Consider the following 22,569-nt stretch of genomic DNA (forward strand, 5'->3'; position numbering starts at 1 on the left):
AACTTGTGCTGCTTGAGTTGCTTCAATTTTTTCCACTTACTTCAATCTCACAAGCTGGTGTTGAAAAGTCCTTCTTCGTAAGTTGTACATAGGGAACTTGGGTGAAAACCAGCAGCGTTCTCTAGCAAAAGCTGGTTTCCCAAAGTGGAATTGTCAGTTTTTAAAGCCTAATAACTCCTTGGCCTCTGCTTTGGAAGTACATGTTCCTGTGCCTATAAGCAAGATTTTGCCTTCAGAAAAAGTGCTTAACATATGCACTAATTAGGTGGCTGCTGATTGGGACCTTTTAATTTTCTTTTGAAGAGGTAGGGGGGGCCCTGCAACTCAAACTTCATAGCTTTAAAATCTCCCAAAATGGGGTCTCTTTATCAACTGGCTGCCTCCTACCTACATCACCTATTTTTTTCCCCCAACATTCCCCAAAATGACACTTTATTGAAGAGTCTCCTTCCCTTGCAAAGACCCCCGCCCTCCCCAAGTGTTTATACCTGATCCAGATGCTTTACTTTTTTCAAAGATCCATGGCAAATTTCACACCCTTGCATGAAATTCACAGTGCTCCTGTTCCCTGGCTTGCTCATGGGCTGCATGTGGTCTGTAGCTGTATTCTCAAATTTCTTTATGCCTTCCCTGTACTCTTTTAAGAACCTGCTAGTTATTTAAGGAATGCTTTTAAAGTAAATTTAAATTCAATGGCATAAAATAGATGACCGCAAAAGGATAAAAGACTGGAAGTTAAAAGCTATGATAAATTTTCCCAAAACAGACGTCTGACCAGGTCAACATTTGGCATGACTTTGTTTGTCCTGAGTTAATGCATTTTGAAATCCTGGAGAGAAAAGATGCAGAAGTGTCTCACCATAGGTCGTCTAGTTCCTAAACTGCTTATGAATCCCACTGCTTATGAGAGGGTTTTACATTTTTCCTTAGCATGACTTACAAGGTAAGAAAGGTTCTGTCACAACTAGTCCCTTTTGGGATAGGAAGCTCGTAGTTTCCTAAGTAACTGAAGTGCCACACAAGGAGTTTGCATAAAGACTCCATGTAAATAAGCCAACTTTATAAGTCGGTGCATTTTTCACAAGTTCTCAAACTGTGTCCAGCACCGCCCCCCCCCCGCCCCCGCCCCCCATCAAGCTAAGGCCTTATTACTGATGAATAGCAAGGAAAAAATTGCAGAAAATCTACATAAATAGCTCTTTTCATTTGTCCTCAAGACCTCAAGAGGGCACGAGTCTTCGACTCACAAGTCTAGGCTAAACTGCCCAGTGGCCTGGCTAGGGTGGCCAGAGCGGGGATTAGAAGAAAGGGAGGGCCGCCCGGGCACAGCGAGGGCGAGGGCACGGGCCTGGTCGGGAGGAGGATCCCAGCCGGCCCCCTTAATCACAACGAGGTTGACGTCACAGGCCATCTCTGCCCTCCGCCCGTTACTGCGTGGCATATTTCTTCGAGGACTACATTCCAGAGAGGCTCCTCAGCTGCTCTGAGATCCAGCAGAGGACGGTCCACCCTGGGGCTACTGAGGCCAAACCAGACTCGGAGCACCCGCAGTTCACCCGCCTCCGAAAGGCCTGGGCGGGGCGTCGCACATCCCCTGGGCGCCGATTGGTCAACCTGCGTTCACGCCCCCTCGCCCTGGCTCCGCCTCGCTCCCCTTTGACCTCGATTTCAAGCCATGCGCTGGGCGGCGGTTGGTCCGGCTGCCCTTAAGCTTGCGCTTGATCTGTCCAATGAGGAACGAGCTTCGAGGGGGCTGTCGGGAAAGGCAGCCAGTCTATATAAGCAGCCTGCGGGGCGTGTCCTCGCGCTGGGGTCGTTGCGCGGGTGTCGGGGGTAAGGCTGCGTTGGAGGTTGGCTTACGCTCGCTGAAGCGGCACCTCGGGGACGATGGCGGAGGGAGATAATCGCAGCACCAACCTACTGGTGAGTCCCGGTGCCTCGTTGCGAGGGCACGGAGCGGGGCCCCCGGACTTGGGTGGGCTCACCCGGGCGGTGCTGCGGCCTCGTTCCTCTCACCGCAGCGGGCCCGGCGACGACGCCTGCCCCTCGGGCTTCTCGGGCAGCTTCTGCGAGGCAGTCCCCAGTCGTGTGGACCCCTAACGTGCCCTGGGGAAGGTGCGCGACCGGGCGAGGAGGGCGCGTGACCAGTCCTCGCGAATAGGGGTTCAGCAGGAAGTGGGAGAGGGGCGCCGTGACAAGCCTGGGGTGCAGCCTGGGCCAGAGGGCCGCGAGGGGCCTGCCGAGCGCTCTTTGGGCCCAGGCCCCAGCCGCATCCGGGTTTCCCCCTCTTTGATCTTAATCTGAATGTCCTTTCGTTTTTTTTCTCCAATACCTGGGCAGGGTTGGAGGGTCAAAGGGCTGCTGTCGAGTTCTGTTAGGGCTGACACAGCTTAAAACTGCCGGGAGGCTGCGAGCTCGCCGCAGGGGCCTGGGAGTGGGGTCCAGCTGGAAGGACAGTGGGAGGGCCTGGCGTTTGTCTGGGGGTCACAGGACGACTTAAGAAATAAAGCAGGGGTCCAGAGGAGCTGCACATGAGTGAGGTTGTATCGCAGGCGGGCAAGTTCAACCTCACTGCGAATTTCACGGCGAGATCTAGGCAAAAACAAGAGAAACCCGTGCGTTTTCTCCGTTGTCTTTCCCCACGCAAGGGCAGGCCACATGCCACAAACACGATGAATACAGGGAGGAAAGAATCCAATTTTTGACTTTTGATTCTCCAGGAGCCCAGATGCTAAAGAATTAAGTGACTTTGCAGAGCAGTTTTTGATTGTGCGTGATTTTCGTTTTGCATTGGTTTTTAGAAACGCGGAACCTGCACCGTTACACACACACAGACCACACCCCTTCTCACTGCTTAGCATGGTTAGCCCCGGCCCGGTTCCTTTTAAGAGGATTGATCGAAGTGCAAAGAAGTTTCCCAAGTTCACACAGCTATTGAAATGACAGATCTTGGCCAGGAGCTCAACTGCTTTCTCCAGCAGAGCAGCGTTAACTTTGAGGAGAATGAGGCCTTTGGCCTTATATTTCCTGTACTCAGATCTCTTATCCTTTGTGTATCTCAGTTTCCTCTTCTGTAAAATGATTTTAGTAACAACACCTTCCTTTTAGCTTGTTGGGAGGATTAAAAAAGCATATAAAATACTTAGCAGAGTTTCTGGCACATAGTAATCTCTTATTTTACTATATTAAACATGGTATATAAAGTCAGAAATATTGAGATCACCTAAGTGTGATTAGTGTGGCACAGACAGCATTTTTATTAAGATTAAGCTGCACTGTCCCCTGTCATTTGCATATTTCCCTGTAATAACATTTATAAGGACATGTTCCAATTATTTTTCCGTCTACCAAAATCAGCTTAAGGGCTTTTTGCCACGTTAGCTCATCCTAGAAGTCTGCTTTCAGCTGATTGTCAGATTTGTGGAGGAATTTGAAGCCTAACTAAAATGTCCTGCGAAGGGTAAGAAGCTCTGTATTGAGGAGCTATATTGAGCTTAAAATGCCTCTTAGAATTTGAGGAAAGAATTTTCCTTAATTGTGTAAATGATGCCAACGTCTAAATGATTCCATGACGCAAAGAGCTATTTTAGAAATTGAATGCTGTTTAGGGCGATGCTTTCCGAAGGAGGGGTTTAAAATCACTGGAATGACAACACAGCAGATCAGTTCTAACCGCCTGAAATGAGCGAATTTAAAGTGGTCTAATTTTATGCTCTGGGCACTGCCACCTATTAGTGCATGACTTTGGGAAAGTTGGTTAACTGTTGTGAGCTCCCTTTCTTTAATTGTAAAATGGGTCTAATTATCCCTACCTTGAGGGGCTCTGTAAGGATTATGTTATATCGTAATACGTAAAGAATAGCCCAGTGCTTGCACTTGAAAGGGGACCATTAAATGATAGTTTTTTTCCTCCACTGATTTCCGTCTTTGGTACCAAAATGGCAGTTTTTTAGAAACTAACTTGCTTAAGATAGTGATTTGGTGAAGAGCTATTTCACACACTTGGAGCCTTAGAAGAATTTAACTGTCCAGAATGCACAGAGATGTTGAGAGTGGTCCGGTGATCGCTTTAAATGTTGATCCTGCGCAGGCTGCAGAGACTGCAAGTCTGGAAGAGCAGCTGCAAGGATGGGGAGAAGTGATGCTGATGGCTGATAAAGTCCTCCGATGGGAAAGAGCCTGGTTTCCACCTGCTATCATGGGTGTGGTTTCTTTGGTGTTTCTGTAAGTGAGCTATTAAATTACTCTGCATTGTGCTTGTTAATAAGAAGGGCTCAGGTCATACACAGCCTTCATTTATGTCTTTTGTAATGTATAATCTGTAAAGAATGCTTTTCTTAGATCAGTTCGCCTAGTTTTCAGAATTTGTAGTGCTTATGTAAACTTGGTAACCTAATGCAGTTGAATAAATCAGTGGCTCTCAAACTTTTTGGTCTTAGGACCCTTCACACTCGTAAAAAGTATTGAGGACCCCAAAGAGCTTTTTTTTCTTAGTGTTTACATTAACCATTGCAGCTATGATGTCATCATGTCACCAAGGTTTTGAGCAACCACTCGTGGGAAAGTTAGAATGAAAAGAGCCGGCTCAGTGGCGCAGCGGTTAAGTTGGCACTTCCGCTTCCGCGGCTGGGGTTCGCCGGTTCAGATCCCGGGTGCAGACTTATGCACTGCTTGGCAAGCCATGCTGTGGCAGGCATCCCACGTAAAGTAGAGGAAGATGGGCACAGATGTTAGCTCAGGGCTAATATTCCTTAAAAAAAAAAAAAGGGAAGAAAGAGAAGGGCAAATAACATCTTTGAGAAACAGAGGACTAAGTGAATAAGCTTCTTCATCTGGGAATAATAGCTATGGTTTTCTAACCTTCATTAATTTTTTTTTTTTTTTTTAAACAGGACTATCTACTATCTAGATCCATCTGTTCTGTCCGGTGTTTCCTGTTTTGTTATGTTTTTGTGCTTGGCTGACTACCTTGTTCCCATTCTGGCGCCTAGAATTTTTGGCTCCAATAAATGGTAGGTGGCTGAAGGATCTGCCTGTCTAATTTCTGAGAAGTTCCTGAACCTGGTGGCGGTTATTAATGTGCTCTGAGTAAATACAGAGAATTGTCTAACCATCGGGTACCCAGGGTGAGATTTATTGCTTTTATGTGAAGGATTTCTTAGCTGATTCAGATATAAATCGTGAATTTCTGCTGCTTATATTGCCATAGTTCTTTTACGGTCCAGCATTTATTTTGACCTTTTCTTTTCTTTCTAGACCTTTTTTTTAATAGAAGTGAGGTTTTTTTAGGTAATGCTATCAAGGATAGCAGAGCTCATAATGAGCTTTCTATAAAAGTACACTTACATTTTACACTTATTTCCATTGATATTTAAGATAGTATAATAATTTCACACGTTATTTTTGAATGAATATGAAAACGGTAAGTGGTAGATTTTTGTCCATTTATTTAGCAACTATTTATTGAATTCTACTTTTCTGTTAGATGCTTTTCAGGCTGCTGTGAGATATTTTGACCCTTAAGATTGATCTTGTGTTTAAGGTTGAGATCTTGACGCAGTGCAGTGGGAGTCAGCTAAATGCATAGCAAGAGCTTCAGGATAGGTTCAAACTGTATATACGGGGGGTGTTCATTTCGTTTATACCATCCTTTCAGTCGGTTACTTATGAGTTCCCAAGATCTAGTTAAGTGGCTGTCCATGATAGTAAAGTATTTTAACTTCCCTCTGGAATGTTGCATTTCTCACTTTTGATCCAAATAGTGAGCACAAGTAGATGCTGGAAGAGATTTTTTTCTCCTAGCTTCTATTCTCCCTTGGTTGTGTATTTTAATTTGATGAGTAGTCTACTCGTGCCTTTGGTTTTCTTCCCCCCATAATAGCAAATTATAAAATAATTCTGTAAAAATAAGAATTTTAAATGTATGCTTCATGGACTTTTGAGAACAAATTCAGACATTTTGGGGAAGTTTGCTTCAGTTATGGGATAATTAAGCATGTTTAATTCAAAGATGTTTCCCCCATAGCAGAAAGGATTAGTATTGGGAAATGTCCTTTGAATTGTTTTTCATGTGTTATAATGGATTGAATTATGCTGTTTTCTGGGCAAGTTTGTAATTATGCAATGTAACAATTTAACAACAGGAATCAACCTCTGACCTTGACTTTATTAGCCAGATGACATTCTAATCTGCTAATTCATAACTCTTGGGGAAAGGTTTTCACAAATAAACACTGATAGTGTCATGGTAATGAGCGTGTGGCTCAGTCTTATCGACAGAGCAGTTTTATTTTTTGATCTTTATGGGGAAGGAAGAACACTGTTGCATAGCCACCACCTAGCCTTGACCATGGGTAGCATACAAGGTCTGATTGTTTGCAAGAAGTTCAGGGGTCAGCCGAAACTCTCCTGCTGTATCTGTGACTGCAGTTTTACAGGGACAAGGACTAGAGGAGAGGAGGTCACACATAGCCCTGCGTAGGGCCTACTTCATAGTAGCGGCCATTGTATCTGGATAGCCAAGGCAGCACAGAGGCAAATCATTTGATCAGAAGCCAAAAAACGTTATGAAGATAAAAGGGCTTTCTTGGAGGATCTTTTTTTTTTTTTTTTAACTGCTGTTTATGATTATATTTTCCCTCACTGGGACAAAATTTGTAAAGAATTTGGCTTTGAGCTGTATGTTGCTGCCCTGGCATCAAATATATGAAGCCCAGTTGAGGGTATTATGCTTTGAATGCTAGTAGTTATTATTTTATGAAGAGTGCTCAAATACAGCTGTTTGGGAGAAACGTCACGTCTTCCTCAAAATAGTGGGACTCTGGGCTATAACCCAGGACTCATTAGGATCTGAAAAATGATGTAGGAATAGAGAAACTAATGTATACTGATTTCTGCATGGCCCATAGTAGTCATGAGTCTTCTCTTATTTTCATTAACCAAATGTGGTTTTAGAAGCAAAGATTCCCATTACTTTGTACACCTATGCATGTGTCTTTATGTAAAAACTTATTCTTGTGCTAGAAAAGGTAGCTCAATGGTACAAGAACTTTTTCACTTTTATAAGATAATGGTGAATCATTGTTTTTTATTTGGACTTTCTTTGGGAGATAGCTTTTTAAATTTGAGGGAGGCCGGCCTTGTGGCACAGCGGTTAAGTTCGCACGTTCTGCTTCCACGGCTCAGGGTTCGCCAGTTAGGATCCCAGGTGCAAACCTACGCACCACTTGGCAAGCCATGCTGTGGCAGGCATCCCACATATAAAGTGGAGGAAGATGGGCACAGATGTTAGCTCAGGGCCAGTCTTCCTCAGCAAAAAGAGGAGGATTGGCAGCAGATGTTAGCTCAAGGCTAACCTTCCTCAAAAAAAGTAAAAAAAATAAATTTGAAGGGATGGTGTATTTCTGTTATGTAAGCAATACAGAAGTTTGCTTACAGCGAAGGGGAAATTGTTTTTCTAGGACCACTGAGCAACAGCAAAGATTCCATGAAATTTGCAACAATCTAGTCAAAACTCGACGCAGAGCTGTGGGCTGGTGGAGACGCCTCTTCACACTGAAGGAGGAAAAGCCAAAAATGGTACTTTTTTTGTTCTGACTTACTTAAGTAAAGCAAAATTTTAAGCTTGAGTCCATTTTTACTTCCTTGTGGCCTAGTGAGTCTTTCTGTTTTAATAGTTGTAGTTTGATATTTATCATCATCCATGGGTTTAACTTCTTTGAGAACATTCATAAATGTTTGTCTGTATTAGTTAGACTGAATCACTGGAAGTTAGAATTATATTTTGCATTTAATTTTTTATTTTAGTTGAGTGAAATTTTTCTGTTTCTTTTCTTTTTCACTTACTGAAATAAAAATAAAAGACATATACTTAGAAAGCATTTGTTCTGTTATCTCTTAGCTTCACCTGAGGATACTATATGAAGTTATTAATTGTAAAAGTAGTGTAATTTTGGGGCTGGCCCGGTGCGCAGCGATTAAGTGCGCACGTTCCACTTTAGTGGCCTGGGGTTCGCCGGTTTGGATCCCAGGTGCAGACATGGCACCACTTGTCAAACCATGCTGTCGTAGGCATCCCACATATAAAGTGGAGGACGATGGGCATGCATGTTAGCTCAGAGCCAGTCTTCTTCAGCAAAAAGAGGAGGATTGGTAGCAGATGTTAGCCCAGGGCTAATCTTCCTCAAAACGAAAGTAGTGTAATTTATATTATAAACTATTTAATTTACATATAGAGTTACAGTAATTCTAAATTCTGTAAAGAAGATCTAAGGGAGTTTTCTGTGGGTTTTATATAATATATAGATACCAACTATTTTTAAAGAAAAGTAGTAATAAAAACTGAATTATTTTCAAACCTTTGAAACAGCCTCCTAAAGCGATGCTTCTTAGCCTGTTTCCAGGAGTCGATAATTCCTTGTTGTTTCTATTATTAGTACTTCATGACCATGATCATTTCTCTTGCTGCGGTTGCTTGGGTGGGACAGCAAGTCCACAACCTTCTTCTCACCTACCTGATAGGTAAGTCTCTGAGGAAGAACTCCAGGCACATCCTGGCCAGTGAGGGCTAATGGACGTTCGTCAGTAAGCAGATATGTGGGGCTCACCAAGTTTGAGGCTGCGATCAAGGACCTGTTGGGAGTATAGAAAGATGACTACAGCCAGGTCCTTGTTTTCAGGGGGTGAGTGGTCTTATAGGAAGTTAAGACAGAGAACATAATAACCAAGATAGAAAGTCGTGTGCAAGAGGTCAAAACAAGCAGTGTGTTATCTGAAGTGGGGAGGTATGATGGCAGAAGTTTCTGGGGATAAATACCAATGAAAGTCCTGGATTTCCTATTGCTTCCTCCCATTAGAGTGTCTGATAGTCCAGGAAACTACCTTCTGTAAAATGTAGTAACCTTTCGGAAGTTAATTACAGCCTCCTTAATTTTGTTTGTTTCTTTATTTTAAGTGACTTTCGTACTGTTGCTTCCTGGGCTAAACCAACATGGAATCATTTCGAAGTACATTGGAATGGCCAAAAGGGAGATAAACAAGCTGCTCAAACAGAAAGAAAAGAAAAACGAATAATGCGTCTGATGATTAATAGCGAGTACATTGTCCTTGGGAACAGTTTGTATTATGCTCCCTGGATACTCAAATGTTACAGAAGTAGTTCTTTGCTCTCCCTCATTGTGCCCTTAATTAATAGAAATTCTGACTTGCCGAGTGAGGCCGTACGCATAGTGTCTTCATGTCAAGTGTAGCGGGTGCACCCCTATCAGTTGGCCTTCTATGGACAACTCATTTGTGAGTAGGACTTGTTTTGATTTTTCTCACCCAGGGTTAACTGAGTTCTTACTTTTAGGCAGCTTCCTTTACAATAATGTAGTGGTGAACTTCACCCTTAGTCCAGTTAACAGTGACTGCGTAATTGTTCCAGTTGGTTGTGGCTTTCGCCAGGTAGCAGGTAGTGGTCTGCGGCTGCAGGAAGCTGGTTCTCCTGTCTACTTCCAGTCTGCTGAGAGCTGTCTGGCACGGGAGTAGAGACCACGTCCACCGCTCCTGATGAAGAGACCAATTAAGATCCATTCCTCATTCTGTTTGTATACCGTGGGAGAAGAATCCTCATGGAATAAAACGAGACCAATTCCGTGCCCTTGTCTGTGTTGGTTTCTCCCTTGTGCAAAATTTAGCAATTTGTAGGAAACGTTGATCCTTCCTCTCGAATGGGGAATGTGACAGGCTTAGAGCTCTGGTCCCCTTGCACTTAGACTTCAAGGTAGGAGATCCTTAAAGGCTTTTTAATAGCAGGCTTCCAAAAGGTCATGTTTAGGATTTTTAGCATACTTTTAATTTCAGATTTTCAGCTGCCTGAAAGTAAAGTACAGAATAGGTTAAGACTCACGTCTCTGACCTTCACTCTGAGACCAGCCAATAAAAGGACAGAAGTCGTCCTGTGTTTAATCAAGGTTCCTTTCAGTAGAAAATAATCTTATCCTACTAATTGTTCAAGACCAGAATAAGCCTTTGAAGGTAAGCTCAGGATTCTCATTTTATGGTAATGCTGGCTGCTTTGGTCTCCATAGATATGGCGTAGGAGGTGGTGACTACGCTGGCGGCTGACTTTTTGCGTAGCTGTTTCTCTGAAGAATGCAAGGGCCGTTGGTGAGAGCAGATTGTGGCGATGATAGCTGGCCTCTGGTCTACCGAGATTTTGTAACTCTTGGAATGCATCCTAGAATCATTCTCCCTCAGTAGCTAGAAATTTAGAGTAGTTGAAATCTGTAGGAATGAACCTCTGAGGGCCGAAAATGTGACATATTTGGGAACAATTCTTAAACTCTGATTAATGAGCTGTTATATAGTTTTGTGAATTTATTGCACTGATGCTGTAAAACCTGGACCTCGTGAAATATCTGTCCCTAGATAAGTGTTGTTTTCTCCCCTTCAAGATTGCTGTAAACAGTGGCACCTATGGAGCATATGTTTGATTTTTTTTTTATTGTTTCATATGAAAATTACAAATTACCTTAATTTACATGTGTTTCCTCAGTGTAAATAAGCCTGTCTCCTATCCGGGTTTGTTGTGTATATGTGTTCTACCAGTTAACCACTTTTGAGATTTTAATCCTCTGTTATTTCTTCTACTTTGTTTTGTGTAAAAGGGGAAAAATAAAGCTCAAATTCCTCCTTGTGTCCTACTTTCTTTACACCTGAGCCAATAGTGTTTCTGTGATTGAATTTATGAATCTGATTAATGTGCTGCCTTGTATGATCATTACATGCCTATAAGATACTCTTTAACAACAAAATGAAATAAAAGGTGTAAATTTATTCATTCAGCAAACATCCATGCAACATGCTAGGTGGAAATGGAAATATAAGGAATGAGTGATGGTGGAAGATGAAGTGTGAGAGGGCCAGGCTGGAAGAACAGGAGGGGCTCGGTGCAGGCTTGAGGAGACTGCCTGCGTGGGCACCTGTGTACCCCGGTGCCTAGCTCCGAGCTCAGTATACGAGGTGCTTGTAAGTCAGTAAATGGTGGCTGACTTGTCTACACTGTAAACACTTTTTAAAATTAGAGCTCAAATTGGATGTTTTCTCATTGGGCCTCACTGTCTATACTTAATGGGTCCTGGGAACAGAGTCAATATCAAAGTAAATTCTGAGCCCCCTCCCCCCGTGCCCCCCCAAAAAAGTATAGATCCTTCTTTGGAGCTTCCTGGGGGGTTGGTGATGTCCAGAAAAGGGAAATGTCAACCCAAAAGTCAAAAGTCACCATAGGTCTGGCCGTGGTTGCCTAGTCTTTGAAATGCTGATCTTTCACCGGGCAGCTGTAATTGCTTCTCAGGCCGTCTCACGTGGCTGGCTTCCTCCCCAGGCCAGCTCAGCTACCCCTGTGCCTGCTCTGCCCACAGCAAAAGTCCCTTTTTGACACTTGCCTTGACACCACCTTCATCGGAGGTCCTGTCATTCCAGGGTTCACAGGATGCCCAGAGGAGGCCGTTTGGAGTTAGTTGTGCCAAGAACAATGAAAGGATTTGGCAGTTTTTAGGAGAGGTGATTTAATGCCAGCAACTGTCTTCCCCTTGTTGCCATTTATTTTGAACAACTCAGACCGTGATCAATCCTATTTGAAGATCTCTCAGCAGGTTCCAGTTTGTCTAGAGCATAAACCGCAAGCTTGTGAGGCAATTTGTACATGGCCCTCTGCTCCATTTCCCCTCCTACCCTATTTGCCAATTCCTGCCCAGCTGTTCCAAGATGTCTAGCCACCTTTATACGATTCCATGCTCTCCCATCTCTTGGAGCTGTTACAAGCCTAGACTAGCTACTGCCCCACACACCCTTTCTAACGTTTTGGGATCCGGTAGACCCAAACCCAAGTAATTTATCTAGTAGCTTAGACAAGTAACCACAGTTTTTTTTGCTTTCACTTTTTTAAACTAAAGCAAAATTTTAAGACTGAGTCAATTTCACATTGAATTTAGTTTTCTCATTTGTGAAATGGGGATAAGAGTACAGATCTCATAGGGGCACTATATAATTGCAATTGCGTTTGTTCTGATGAGTCAGCAAGTTAATCTCCCGGAAGCACTTAGTGGGAGTCATGAATGGGTGGTGGTTACCTTTCACGACACAGATCAAATAGCACTTTCTCTGTGAAAGCTTTAGCAACTTCCCAGGCCACCTCAACGTTCCCACAGCACTGCCTGTTGGCATCCTGTCTGGCACACTGCCCGGTGTGGTGTTATTTACAGGTCTGTCTCCCCTACCGGGATGGGCACCTCTTTAGGGCAGGAGCTGATATTTTTGTCCTCTCACCACCTGGCACAACCTCTGGCACATGATAGGCACTCATTGGATGTTTGTTGAATGAATGAATGAATGAATGAAGTGGATAAAGAGAGTGGATGGTGCTATTTTTCTATTTAGGGTCAGGCTCTTGAAGGAAAGTGGGTTTATTCATTTAACTCCCCACTATTGCTAAGGCCCTCAGTTAAGGTGAACTCCACATTTTCAGTAAACAAAACGCGTAGGTGTATAGGGAATGAGTTCTTCAAGGAAGTTTTCATTAAAAAAGCAAGTGGTCCTTTTGTAATGTAAATTATAACCAGAGAACTATATCCCTTGAGACGTTCAAATTGGGAGCTTTCCTTTCCTCAAGGTTCACTCAGGATTTGAGAAGGGGGGGGGGGTGCTGAGACAATATACTAATAAGCTTTGACTGAGCACTCACTCTGCCAGGTTTTGTGTTAATCACTTTTACACGGATTATTTCACTTATCCTCACAGTAACTCCAAGTGACGGGTAGTAACATCTCCGTTTTACAGATGGGGAAACCGATTTGCCCATTCATTCGTCAGCTATGTATCCAGAGCCTATTATGCGCCAGGTGACTTCTCTAGAAGCTGTGAGTACGGTGGGGAACGAAACTGACGAAAACCCTGCCTGCTTGGAACTTAATTTGGAAAATAAATAAACTTCCAATGTTTCAGGTGGTCAGTGCTGCGGAGAAAAATTAAGCAGGGCAATGGGTTTAGAGGGAACGGGAGGAGGCTGTGTGTGTGTGTGTGTGACTGAATAGAGAGCTGAGGAAAGCCAGGAGCAAGCCTTCTGGCTCACTGGAGGAGGAATGTTCAAGTTGGACGCAAAAGCAAATGCAAAGACCCGGAGGTGGAGTATGCTTGGAGTGTTTACAGAAAAGCAAGCCGGGGAGAATGGTGCAGGGTGAGGTCTGGTGTGCCCGTGCAAGGAGGCAGGTGTGCCCGTCACGGGGGACCCTGTAAGCTTTCGTAAAGAATTTCGATTTCACTGAGGGTCACGGGAGCCCTCGGAGAGTGCATGATCCGACTTGAATTTTTTGCAAATACTATTTTAGATGTTAGGTCAGCTCACTCAGCTCCAGAGAGGGCGGAGCAAGAATTCATTCCCTCCCAGATGATGAGATCCCAGGCTTCAAGCAGTACTTACAACTTCCCGTCCTTTGCATTGCCAAAATACATATGTTGAGCACTTATTACGTGCCAGAGGTTGGGCGAGCCCTTTGCCACCATTATCTCATCGGATCCTCGCAATAACCTTTAATGCCTTTAAGAGTCAGGTTTTATTATTACCCCCAGTTTATACATCTGGGGAAGATTCAGAGAGGACAAGAGACTTACAAATTGGTTCTTGTCCAGGTGCAGAAGAGCAGATAAAAGCCACTGGCTCAGAATCCTGAGGATTTATTTCGAAACATTCGTGGCTTTCTTCCCAACTGTGTATCCCAGAACTCCAAAGAAACGTCCGGAGCCCCAGTAAATAATTTCTAAGATTTAGGGAGCGGCAAAAAGGAACCACCGATTAAAAAATAGTTTTTGACTGCTTTGAAAATGTAATATATACACATGCTTCAAATAAAACAAAACTGTATAGGGAGAAAAGCGAATCTTCCATCCCAGTTCCTAAGGCCCTTCGCAGAGGGAATTACAGATTTCCATGGGTCCTTCCAGAAGAATGAAATTACGCAAGTATCAAAATTTATTCTAAATGGGTGAACAGTTACTGCAATAAAACTAGCATATATCTAGGCCCTTGCTGTCGTTTTCAATTTTGACAGATTAAGGGCTAGCAAGCAGTGGAAACTCCGGCTAATGCCTCACCTCTATCTCCTCCCCACGGCCTCACCTGGGGAGGTCGATGCCATCGACTCTCTACTGCTCACCCCTGAAGAGGCTCTGCCCCTTCATCCACCTCCTTCTACTAGGCAATCTTTTTTTTTGGCGGTCCTTTGAAAGTCTCGCGATAGCCCGCCCGCTTCCCATAACTCCGTGCGCTCGCCCCTCCCGTCCTCTTTCCGCCATCTTTCCGTGCCGGTGAGTATGGCTCTCTGAGGTATCCAGTAGCATCCGTAGGCTATCGGTGCCATCCTGTAGCTTGAGGCTCGCCTTTGGTGCTCTACGAAGATGCCAGAGCCCGCCTGAGCCGGGGATACTGGCCTTGCGGGGGCCTGGGCAGGCGTAGGGGAGAGTCATGCTCGGTCGCCCCACGCTTTCCACTCTGGGAAGCCGGGCCTGTGGGGGGCAGGCCGCAGCGCTGGCGGAACCCGAGCTTTCGGTAGCCCCGACTCGGTCGGTGGTGTCAGGACCCCCTCCCCTTGGTGGCGGAGGCAGCGCCTTGGCTCCAGGCGGCGGGAAGCGTCGGGGACGGTGGCCGTAGTGGGCCATGCCCCTTCCTATTTCTGCGGCCGCCCGGGAGTTTGGACGGCGGAGGCCGCTCTGCAGGGACGCTGCATCCTGCTTGGGGTGGCATTTGCTGGGAACTAACCTGGATCTTCTGGGCCCCGGGGTTTCCCTTCGGACACTTGGTTGAACTTCAGGAAGCAGGTTGGATCCTTGCTGTTGGCACTTGGAGCATGCTTTATGTCTATCTTTAGCTTTCAAAACTTTGTGAGTGTCTTGCAGTTCGTGCCCAGGGCGATAGAGTCCAGTCTGCATGTACAGTGTTTGTGTTTGCCGCTGTGGAATGCCTGCTGTTGGACGATCTCCGATGGCACAAGGACAGACAGCTGATTTTAGTAGTTATGGGTGTTAGGTGAAAGTCAGGTATATCTTTCGGGTGTTAGGACAAGGTTGACATTGAATTAGTTGGTTTAAAGGGCAGTGTTCATAGTGCAGATGCTGCTGCTGCGTTGCAGAAGTTTGGGGACCATTGCCGGCGATTCTCAGCTCCCGTTCTGGATAACTGGCCGACCGCAGCTGATGTTTCGGTTTTGGTAGCTGACATGTCCTGCCGTGGCGGCCGGGGAGCCAGCTGCTTAGAGGGAGGAAGACTTCGTCGTGGTAGAGGCAGAGAGAGGAGGATGTGTTGGCCGTGGAGCAATTGGGTGCCTGTTGATGTCGGCATTGCTGGTCAAACCCTGTCTGTCTTCCCCGAACAGCCACCATGGTGCGCATGAATGTCCTGGCCGATGCTCTCAAGAGCATCAACAATGCCGAGAAGAGGGGCAAACGCCAGGTGCTCATTAGGCCGTGCTCCAAAGTCATCGTCCGGTTTCTGACTGTGATGATGAAGCATGGTAAGTGCGTTGCTGTGTTTTATGTTTTGATGTAAAAATATGTAAGGAATCGGTCCTGTGAAAATTAATTGTCGGGGAGAGGACTGGGAAGGTGAGGGAGTCAGTCATACCTGGGAACTGCTGCGTTGGCTTGGGCCGTGGACAGCATAGTCTGGACAAGTGATGCCCTTCCAGAGGCGCTGAGTGGGTGAGCACAGCTGAACCCGGAGGAGGAGTTTGTGACATGCCCTGCTGGGTGTTTGGGAGCTAAAATGGCCTTTCTTTGTGTAATATTGCAGTTGCAGCATGTCATTGAAAGGGCTCCTGAGCTCTTCTAAGAGCTCCTTGGGATGGAAAGGAGGATTGTTGCACGTCTTGGGCACAAGGTAGCCTTTGGGAGTGGGAAGCTGTGAGGGGCAAGGGGAAGTTAATCCCCTTTTTAGAATTGCAGGGTGGGTTGTTCGGGGTGTTGTGCCCTAAATTTTATATATTACTAGGCTGTGAAAGTTAGCTGTGGTACAGAACATCTTTGTCTAAGCTTCTTAGAGAAACAATCACTGAGATGACATGAGGGAAGAATCTAGCAGGCAGACAGCAGGACTCTAGAGGAGCGTAAATGTTTAGGTCTGTCTGGTCGTTAGCTGCCATTTAGTCCAGTGACTTATGTTTTATAGGTTACATTGGCGAATTTGAAATCATCGATGACCACAGAGCTGGGAAGATTGTTGTGAACCTCACGGGCAGGTTAAACAAGGTAAGAATGGATCATTTTCCACATTTAAGAACCTTCAGAGTTATGTGAACAGGGTGTTAGGTGTTGTAATTGCCCTTGTAAAATTGAGTGCTTGCTTTACCAGTTAGGTTAAAAAAAATTACTTAAAGAATTGATTAAAATCATTGCTTTTTATATCACATTTTCCTTCATTTGTTCTCCAGGGTTGTGTTTGCTCTAGAATAGCTAGTTGACCTAGTGTTTGTGCGGTGTGAGCTGTCTGAAGGAAGGTGTGGAGGGTGGGTAAAATGAACAGCTGGTAGTACTGGCGTGGGAAGGTATGCTGTCCACCTCACTGAACTTGGGGTGGCGCAGGCCACTGGCCTCTCAGTGTGAATGGCTTGGCCTTCCTGTCGTCTTGGTGATTATGTTGGTTTTTTCCAACAGAATGGGGTTCTCTAAGTAACAGTATTAGTCCTTCTGTTTTTACTGCCATAGGCTGTACACGTGTCTTTCAGTTGACTTGTCGGCATAACCTAGTGGCTCTCTTCCACCAGTTTGACTTTGTGGTTTGATTGCATGGGTTGGGGGCAGGTTAAGCTAGTTAAGGTCCCTGAGCTGCTACCCCACTGTTTGTGTCCAAGTTTGTAGCTTTCAGATTTGCAAGGAGTGGGAGATCCTGTAGTCCAACACAGATGGGGGAGGAGAGGCCTGGAAGGTGAATTGTGGTTAGTGGCAGGCGCCGGATTGGTGAGGTTATTTCCTAGTTCAACAGTTCCCACTTTACAAAGTTGCTTCCTTACGCAGTGCGCCAGCTTCACGTGTGGATACTTAAGGTGAGATGAAAACTACTGGATGTGAAGCCTTGGAGAGATTTGAAAAGTTTTCAAGAGTAATTTTAAGTCTGGTTTTGAGTTGATGTTAAAAAGTTGAAGTGCTGTGAACCAAATTCCTCTTAAACATTCATTATACATAATAGCTTGAGAAACAAATTTGAACAGAGCAGTTCCCAAATGGAGCTCATTTGTGGCATCATTGTTCTGTGGTGTACGAGTTTGAAAAATTCTGGCTAAGAGGCAGTTGAAATCCAGGCCCTGCCAATTACTTGGCGGCCTGACTTTGGGCAAAACTTTGGTTTCTCTGAACTTAGTTTTCCTCCTTAGAAGACATTGTTGCCTCAGTTTCTTTCCCCCAAGTGATGGATGTACCCATACTGTGGCGACATTCTGGGGCTGGGAAGTAATAAGGTAGTGGTTAGACTGTAGATTAATTAAGAAAATTCTGGTGTTGATCACATCCTCTTAAGATTCACGTGGTTTGGGAGAGGGAGAGGGTATGCTGGTTAAATTCTAGCTGGATGAGAGGGATTTTTGCTGCTGGAGTAAATGAAAGCCTGGGGGCCGTGGAGTGGAGGCCACAGAAGGGGCTTTCATTGTAGCTTGCTTGGAGAAAGAATTAATCTACCCTATTCCTCTCTCTGCATTCCTCCCAGTGTGAGGACAGTCAGGTGACAGCGCAGCTGACAGGGTCATGTGACAGAACCTGAGTGCGCTTCCTGGCATGGGGCATTTTCGGTTTCTCTGGGCTCAGACCTCTGCCTAGGGAAGTGTGCCTGCTCTGAAGACTTGAGTAAATTCTAACCTCACCGTTTCCTTCGGTTTACAGTCGTGTGTCTTGGCATCTTTCTGATGATTGTCTTGGGTGGATGTGCGCACACAGCTGTCTAGCTGCTCTGTTAGTCCTCTGGAGTTTACACTTTGAGGGTACTAATCCTGGGTGTTCTCACATGATCATTTCTTGTGTGTAAATAGGGGGAACCTTGAGCCAGCCCTGATGGCTTAGTGGTTGAAGTTGGGTGTGTGCCGCTTCAGCGACTGGGGTTCAGTTCCTGGGCACAGAACCACACCACTGGGCTGTCAGTAGTTATGCTGTGGTGGCGGCTCATGTAGCAGAACTTCAACTATACACAACTATGTACTGGTGTTTGAGGGGTGGGGTGGCTAGAAAAAGGAAGCAGGTTGGCAATAGATCTTAGCTTAGGGCAAATCTTCCCCTGGGGAAAAAAAAAGCAAGTGCAAACTTCCCTTGATTTAAAAAAAAACCAGCAAGAGCCTTTCTGCATTGATGTTTTTGTGTTCCACTGATTTGTAGAGCAGTGGTTTGAGCAGGGATTCCTTTTTAGCTTTAATTAAAGAGGCTGTTGATCCCCCTCAGCTTCCGCTTTCTAAACCCAGTTGCTCTAATCGTAGACCTTGTATGAATTTACGGGTAAGCTCTTGTGGCCTGTCAGGAGGTTTGAACATTTGTTGTGTTTTAGGATTTGCATATGACGGGATTGAAGTGTAGCGCTTTGGCTCGTGGAGAGCTCTTTTGGAGGGTAGCTGTTGCTGTGTCCTAGTAGCAGACGGGTGGGATAACAGTAAGAACTCTGCTCTTTCTGCCTTCCATCCATTTTGCTAGTTTAGTTGGGAAACATTTGTCTGGGGTTGTAGGATATTAGGCTTCAGAAATGCAGGGCGGTGCTTCATTGGTGTGGAGCCATGGTTCTTAGATTTTAGTTGAGTGCCTGTTGGGCTTGTCCCTTAAAAATTGTAGTATTTTGCATTTTTAGCTTTTAGGTGAAGGATGTGAGACCCTACACATTTGTCTCAGCCTTACTATGTAAAAAAAAAAAAAGTGACTACAATTTTGTTTGCCTAAGACTTGGTCCCTTAGCTGTTTGAAATGTGGTCATTTGTTGTGGGACAGCTGTCCCGTGGGGGTCTGTGCTGGTGACCTGACACTGCCGTGTATTTATTGCCTCGTGTTCTACCTCTCTTGCTGACTTCTTCAGGATTTTACTACTTTTCTCTATGCAAGCAGTCTTAATTCAGCGTAGTTTTCAGATGCATTCATATCAAAGATTGTGCACAGAATGGTTACCCATTAAATGTTGAGTTGGTTGGTGTATATGACTCTTAAGCGGTTATGAATGCTGCTTTGTGTTATCACCTTTTCTGTTACTGGTGACGTGTGAACAGCGTTTTCTGTTATGCTTTTACAGTGTGGAGTGATCAGCCCCAGATTTGACGTGCAACTGAAAGATCTAGAAAAATGGCAAAATAACTTGCTCCCGTCCCGTCAGTTTGGGTGAGTTGATTTTCATAATTTAAAAGAAGTTAACATTAAGAATTGCTGTGATGCGATCAGACTTGAGCTGAGGTCTTTTGGGTCACAGCAGTAGTGATTGTCGCCATTCTCATCAGCTTGACTCGAGGGTTAGCTTATTTGTGTGTTGCCACGTTGCACGTGTTAGGCTTCAGGTTCTGAGCGGTGTGAGACCTGAGGCTGACAGACACAGGCGTGTCCCCTATTTAGTGCCTGTTGTTCACTCAGTGTAGGTGGTTCATACTGTATGTTCCATGTGATCCCCTCTATGGCTGAGTCACTTTTGAACCTTAGGCCTCTGGGGAAGCTCAGTTTGAAAATCCTTATCCCTAGTAAAAAACCTAGTAAAAGAGTGTAAATCCTTGTTTTCCTACTTTAAAGCTGCAAGGCCTCAGGCAAGTTACAGACTTGATTTCTTTATCTGTAAAAATGGTGATAGTCCTCTTATAGGCTATATTATCACCTGCTTTAGTTTATCTATTTGTGGTTAGAATCTCAAGCCCCCAACCGTGTTTGCTGACCTGGTTGAATCTACTCCCACTTCCTGGTTACTGTATTCCAGACAAAGTGTTAAGAGAGAGTCACTGCTGACTGGAATTATCATGCTTATTTTAATGCCTCACAGTTGACAGTACTGCCTTATAAGTCTTTGATCCCCACAGTAACCCACGAGGTAGGCGACTCCCATTGTCTGAATGAATGTCAGTACAATAGCTTGCCTGTGATCATATATAGTCAGTGGCAGCAGCAGTTCAGGCAAGGTTAAATCGATGCTTTAAACTCCATGTTTCCTTGCCTGAGAGCAGACAGTGACATTTTGAAGTTAAAGGAGTTCCCAGTCTTTGTTTTCAGTTAAGCTCGCGGGCATTGTTTCCCAGTGTAAGCGGAAGGCAGGGCCATGTGAGGGCACGCAGCTGAGGTCTCTGGCCTTGCGTCCCTTGGTTCCGGGAGCCATGCCCGTGCATTTCCAGTCTGTGTCCATTATGGGAAGGCATCTTAAGTGTGGAGGAGTGTTGGCATTTTTCTGTACCAGAGAGTGGCTCTATGTTGAATTATTTTTAGGAAAAACTCACCAGCATTTTTTTTTTTTTAACTCTCCATAGTTTCATTGTACTGACAACCTCAGCTGGCATCATGGACCATGAAGAAGCAAGACGAAAACACACAGGAGGGAAAATCCTGGGATTCTTTTTCTAGGGATGTAATGCGTACGTGCAAATAAAATGCCTCAGTGGACTATGGTGCTTCGCTCAGTCGTGTTGAACTTTGCAGCACGGTAGCAAGTGTCTGCAGCAGTCCACAGCCTTTGTGTTAGTTGGTGAATGCTGTTTCCCTGACTGAAGTGAAGAAGAAGGTCATGACTTGTGATAATCCCACCGTCACCCTCTTAGCTCACCAGAGGAGAGTGTGTCTCGTCCTGGATGGTTGGATCTGGCTGGGGTTCAGGTGGTGAAGCTGTCCCTTTCTGGAGTCTTAGATTGACCCTGGAAGAAGTGGTGCCTTTCCTGTTTTTAGCTTGACAATACACATTTCATGCACTGTTGTTACCTGCCCTAAAAGTATGATATGGCTGCAGTTAACTTGTGTAAGTGTTTATAAGGATGCAGGTAGGAAGCAGACAGCTACATCCCACAGCTCACCAAGACTCTTTCAAAGTAAACTTGGGTGATGTGTCAGTAACATTTTAGCGATATGTGTTCGTAACATGTCATTTTTAAAAAATGAAACATTTTTAAAAACTAGTTTTACTGTAAACCTGTCAGAAGTGTATTCCTGGAATTGGAGGAGATTAGTTTGCTGGACCACGTCACCTGGGAAATGCTTGTGAAGAGCTCAGCCACCAAAGAGGGCAGCGTGTCTTCTGTGAAATAGATCAGGGCTCCTCTCCCCCTTTTAGAAGTAGTGCTGTCCAGTACAAATGTAACAAGAGCCACACGTGTAATTAAACATTCTAGTAGCCACATTAAGATAAAGAGAGATAGTTGGGATTGATTTTTTAATAACATTTTGTTTGTCCAAAACGTTAAAGTTTCAACATGTAGTTGATAGGAAAAAATGGAATTTTACTCTTTTTGATAATAGTCTTTGAAATCATGTATATTGTATATTTATTTATACTTAAAGCACATCTTAATTGGGACTAGCCACTCCCAAGAGCCACATGTGGCTGGTGTTCTGTATTGGACAGCAGAGGCTAGACTCTTCATTCTTGTAGGTCTGTGGGTCTGGCCAAGGAGAAAGGAGTCTTGTAAGAAAGGCCAGGTGTGTTAACGTTACTGTGCACCTAGCCAGCTGTATTTGCCTGGCATGGGCGTGGGATGAACTGAGCAATTCACAGCCTTCTAGAAGCTGGTCTTGCTTGCTTGTTTGTAGTCATGTGGGCCAAAGTAAAAAAAAAAAAAGCTGCCAGGTTGCAGGCCTGATTACAAGACGTCCAGTAGACCTAAGAGGATGTTAGGTGCTAAGAGCTGTTTGATGTTGCATAGGTTTTTTTTTCCCCCCAGAGAAGTAACACGTTTCACTGTTCTTTGGGATGTTTTGATAACTGTCCTGTAGGGCTATTTCTGACTCCCTAATGGATCAAGCAGTTGTCAGTAAATACAGTTCAGTACCTCAGCCAGGGTGGGGATGCTGAATCATCACTGACCTGGAGTGAGGTGATCCGGCAAGTGACGACTTCCGTGAGCCTCCCTCTTCTGTAAAAAGGGAGACGCTCCCTCATGGGTTTGCTAAATGAGTGCACGTGTGAAACAGCCCCGGGCCTGGGGCGTTCAGTAACTTCCTGAAAGGAGGGCCTAGTATGGGCTGTGGGAAATAGCTAGGAATGCCAAAGACTGTCCCTAGGGATGTGGCAGCTAAGGACCCCTCTTGCTAAGTGTTAGGAGAAAGCCAGCTGAGAGGCATGTCTGGGTGTGGGGCCTGTGCTGTTTGGAAGTCCATGAGTAAGATTGGGAGTTTTGGGAGTTCACCAGACTAGAGTTGAGGTGTGCATTTCTGCTTAATAGCCTTGATCCCCTCTGTATGATGGGAATAATGGAAGTCTTACCTCTGGGTTGGTGAGTAAGATGAGATTATGTGAGATACACTTACTGAGCACTTGATAGTCATATATACAGTTGTGTTCCTCAGGCGCAGAGGTGAAGTGAGCGATCGTTAGAGCCTATTTCTCATGCCAAGATTGTAAAC

At 44.9% G+C, this 22,569-nt stretch overlaps 2 protein-coding genes across 3 annotated transcripts; both read left to right on the forward strand.

The window, feature by feature from the left end:
* Positions 1-1,424: 1,424 nt before the first annotated feature.
* Positions 1,425-10,674, forward strand: ARL6IP1 (ADP ribosylation factor like GTPase 6 interacting protein 1). The gene is made up of 6 exons (XM_001488398.6): positions 1,425-1,923; positions 4,091-4,224; positions 4,893-5,012; positions 7,461-7,578; positions 8,436-8,520; positions 8,954-10,674. Exons 1-6 carry the CDS (start codon positions 1,888-1,890, stop codon positions 9,070-9,072), a joined length of 612 nt encoding a protein of 203 aa, XP_001488448.2. The 5' UTR covers positions 1,425-1,887; the 3' UTR covers positions 9,073-10,674.
* Positions 10,675-14,082: 3,408 nt separating this feature from the next.
* RPS15A (ribosomal protein S15a) lies at positions 14,083-20,620 on the forward strand. 2 transcript variants are annotated; one of them, XM_003362732.5, is made up of 5 exons: positions 14,083-14,343; positions 15,408-15,545; positions 16,199-16,278; positions 19,280-19,365; positions 20,487-20,620. In XM_003362732.5, exons 2-5 carry the CDS (start codon positions 15,413-15,415, stop codon positions 20,578-20,580), a joined length of 393 nt encoding a protein of 130 aa, XP_003362780.1. In that variant the 5' UTR covers positions 14,083-14,343; positions 15,408-15,412; the 3' UTR covers positions 20,581-20,620. The 2 variants fall into 2 exon arrangements, with proteins under 2 accessions (XP_003362780.1, XP_070087049.1); XM_070230948.1 differs by having other exon boundaries at positions 14,330-14,853.
* Positions 20,621-22,569: the final 1,949 nt, after the last annotated feature.

The sequence above is a fragment of the Equus caballus genome, chromosome 13 (assembly GCF_041296265.1).
Source record: "Equus caballus isolate H_3958 breed thoroughbred chromosome 13, TB-T2T, whole genome shotgun sequence".
Classification (NCBI taxonomy): Eukaryota; Metazoa; Chordata; class Mammalia; order Perissodactyla; family Equidae; genus Equus; species Equus caballus.